Source organism: Penaeus japonicus, unplaced genomic scaffold (genome assembly GCF_977035675.1).
Source record: "Penaeus japonicus unplaced genomic scaffold, GWHDUDI00000001_assembly GWHDUDI00000006, whole genome shotgun sequence".
Taxonomy (NCBI): Eukaryota; Metazoa; Arthropoda; class Malacostraca; order Decapoda; family Penaeidae; genus Penaeus; species Penaeus japonicus.
Window position 1 is genome coordinate 16721598 of NW_028234408.1, and position 2500 is coordinate 16724097.

General features: G+C 53.4%; 1 protein-coding gene across 2 annotated transcripts in view; it reads right to left on the reverse strand.

Moving 5' to 3' along the window:
• The window catches only part of LOC122250951 (uncharacterized), an 18258-nt gene that overhangs the window by 1056 nt on the left and 14702 nt on the right, over positions 1 to 2500 (reverse strand). For both annotated transcript variants that reach the window (XM_086537683.1, XM_043012699.2), the window contains exons 2-5: positions 2485 to 2500; positions 1436 to 2161; positions 501 to 944; positions 92 to 271 (exon numbers count right to left, since the gene is read on the reverse strand). The exon at positions 2485 to 2500 is cut by the window's right edge. In XM_086537683.1, coding sequence (XP_086393809.1) covers positions 92 to 271; positions 501 to 944; positions 1436 to 2161; positions 2485 to 2487 — 1353 coding nt within the window. In that variant the 5' untranslated portion in view covers positions 2488 to 2500. The remainder of the gene's footprint in view (positions 1 to 91; positions 272 to 500; positions 945 to 1435; positions 2162 to 2484) is intronic.

The following is a 2500-nucleotide window of genomic DNA, read 5'->3' on the forward strand; positions in this document are numbered from 1 at the left end:
ATCCTTACACAATCTCAATTACTCTCCTACCATAGGCAATGAGGAAAAACATATCAAAAAGAATAAAAACGGAAACCCAACATGGCCACACCGGAATTGTACGTGCGAGCGCCGGCGGATGCCTTTCCTGAAGGTGGTGCAGACAGATCATGTCTTCCTGCAGAGTGAGTTTGGCCGAACGCACGAACATCTGGCCTTCTTGCACGGCATACACCTCCCCGGCTTCCAGCATGGCTCTTACTGGTCTCCTCAGTAGGCTGAGGCTTTCGGTCTTGAGGTGTGGCGAAGAGACACTTGGATTACTCAAATGGGTTCATAACAGTAAATAATAATAATAACGAATTAATTTTCATTGTTATAAACATATTGACCAAGGCTGTCTCGAACTCAAAAAAATAATTATATCCACACGTACAGCCACTACGGAAAATAATCACCCCAAATGGTTACGAACGAAAAAATACAGCAAAAAAATACCGGCCCGAAGCAAACCCACTCACCGTTAGATCCACAGTCGCCGTAAACTGTATGTGATTGACTTTCCGCAGAATAGTGTTGTCAGCATCTTCCGAGCCGTCTCCGCCGTCAGCCTCCTCCGCGTCCGTCAGCTGCATGGCGAGATCGACATCGCTGCTGCCGAAGCGGACGGCCTCGAACACGCAGTCATCGGCCAAATGAATCGGCTCGCTCACGACCTCTTCGGCCAGGCTCAGAGATTCGGACACGCTCTCCTGCGGCAAAGCAAGGCATTCGGACACGCTCTCCTCAGCCGACGGGTCAGGATCGGCGACGCTGCTGGCGGGGTCGGCGTTATGGTCGGTGAAGATGTGCGCGAGGGAGATGATGTCGCTGTAGCGCTCATCCGCGGGCGAGAAGGGCATGCTCGTGCAGTTCCTCGTCTCGTGGAACATCTGCAGGACCGCCTTCGTGGTGGCGGCGCGGACCTGAGGGAATGGGGCACGCTAGGTCAATATTATTTCTATCTAACCACCCTGGGTGTGTCTAAACTGACGTATCTTTAATGTATCAACCCCCCCTCCCTCTCTCTCTCTCTCTCTCTCTCTCTCTCTCTCTCTCACTCACTCTCTCCTCTCTCTCACTCTCCTCCCTCTCACTCTCTCTCTCTTGTTCTTGTACTTTTTGCTCTTGCTCTTGCTCTTGCCATGCCTCTCTCTCTCTCTCTCTCTCTCTCTCACTCACTCACTCACTCACTCACTCACTCACTCACTCACTCACTCACTCACTCTCTTCCTCTTACTCTTACTCTCTCTCACTTTCACTCACATTCACACTCACACTCACACTCACACTCACACTCACACTCACACTCTCACTCTCACTCGCACTTGCACTCGCACTCGCACTCGCACTCACTCACTCGCACTCGCTCTCATTTACACTACCCCCCCCCCCCCCCAGCCAAGCTTGCTCGCACCTTGACCGACTTGCGCACGGTGTCGACGTCTGGGAAGAGCTCGCGGCACTTGTGCATCCAGTCCTCGGCCTCGTCCTGCGTGAAGTCGCCCTGGTTGAGCGCCTCGAACGTCTCCTGCGCCGAGCGGACTTCGATGAGCGTCCTCCTGGCTGCCCGCAGGCGCAGGGTCTTGTCGACGCCCTCCCCCTCCAGGCGCTCCACGGCCTCCCTCTCCCGGGTGAGGAGGCGCTCGATCTCCTCGTTGAGCCTCATGATGCTCTGGAGGTCCCCCGCGAGCTGCCGGTGCTCTCGCTCCCACTCGACCAAGCCGCTCTTGTACCGGGCCAGCTGACGCCTCATCTTGACGCACGCCGAGGTGGACTGACACATGGAGCCCTCCTGCTCCACTTTCAGATTGGTCAGCTTCTTGCTGATGGCGCTCCCGCGTTCCCTCCGAGGCCTTCCCGAAGATGACAGCGGCGACGGGGAGGACGACGAGGAGGACGTGGCCGCCGCCGGGGAGCTCTTCGTGTTCTTCACTTTGTTGAGCAGCTCCTCGAACTCGAACACGATGGGAAAGAACGAGTAGTCGCCGGCTATGAAGTGCTCCGTGCGGCAGGTCGGGCAGGGCAGGTAGCCGTCCTTCATGAGGTCTCTGATGCAGGGCGAGCAGAAGGTGTGGCCGCACGGTAGGACTCGCGGCCTCTTGTGGGAGTCGTCGTAGGACTCCAGGCACACCTTGCACTCCTGCGGGAGAGTTTGTGTCTTAGCTTTTCCTATGCTCTATTGAACCTCAGTAGCCCATTGTCAGAATAACATCATTCATTCTCATACCTTCACCTACATTAAATGCATAAATACAAGAACAGTATCAAAACTACAATGACTATTAGTAATAACAAACTAAGCAATAAATCAGTAAATAATCAACAAGAAAAAATACTTTCACATTTTTTTCTTTTACACATCTTCCCTTTATTTGTCCTGACCGAATGGACTGCAATCACCTAGCCTTGTATTACACAATAAGCATTCTCACTGTAACTCAACAAGAGGGAATCGCCTCATACCATGATTCTGGATCTA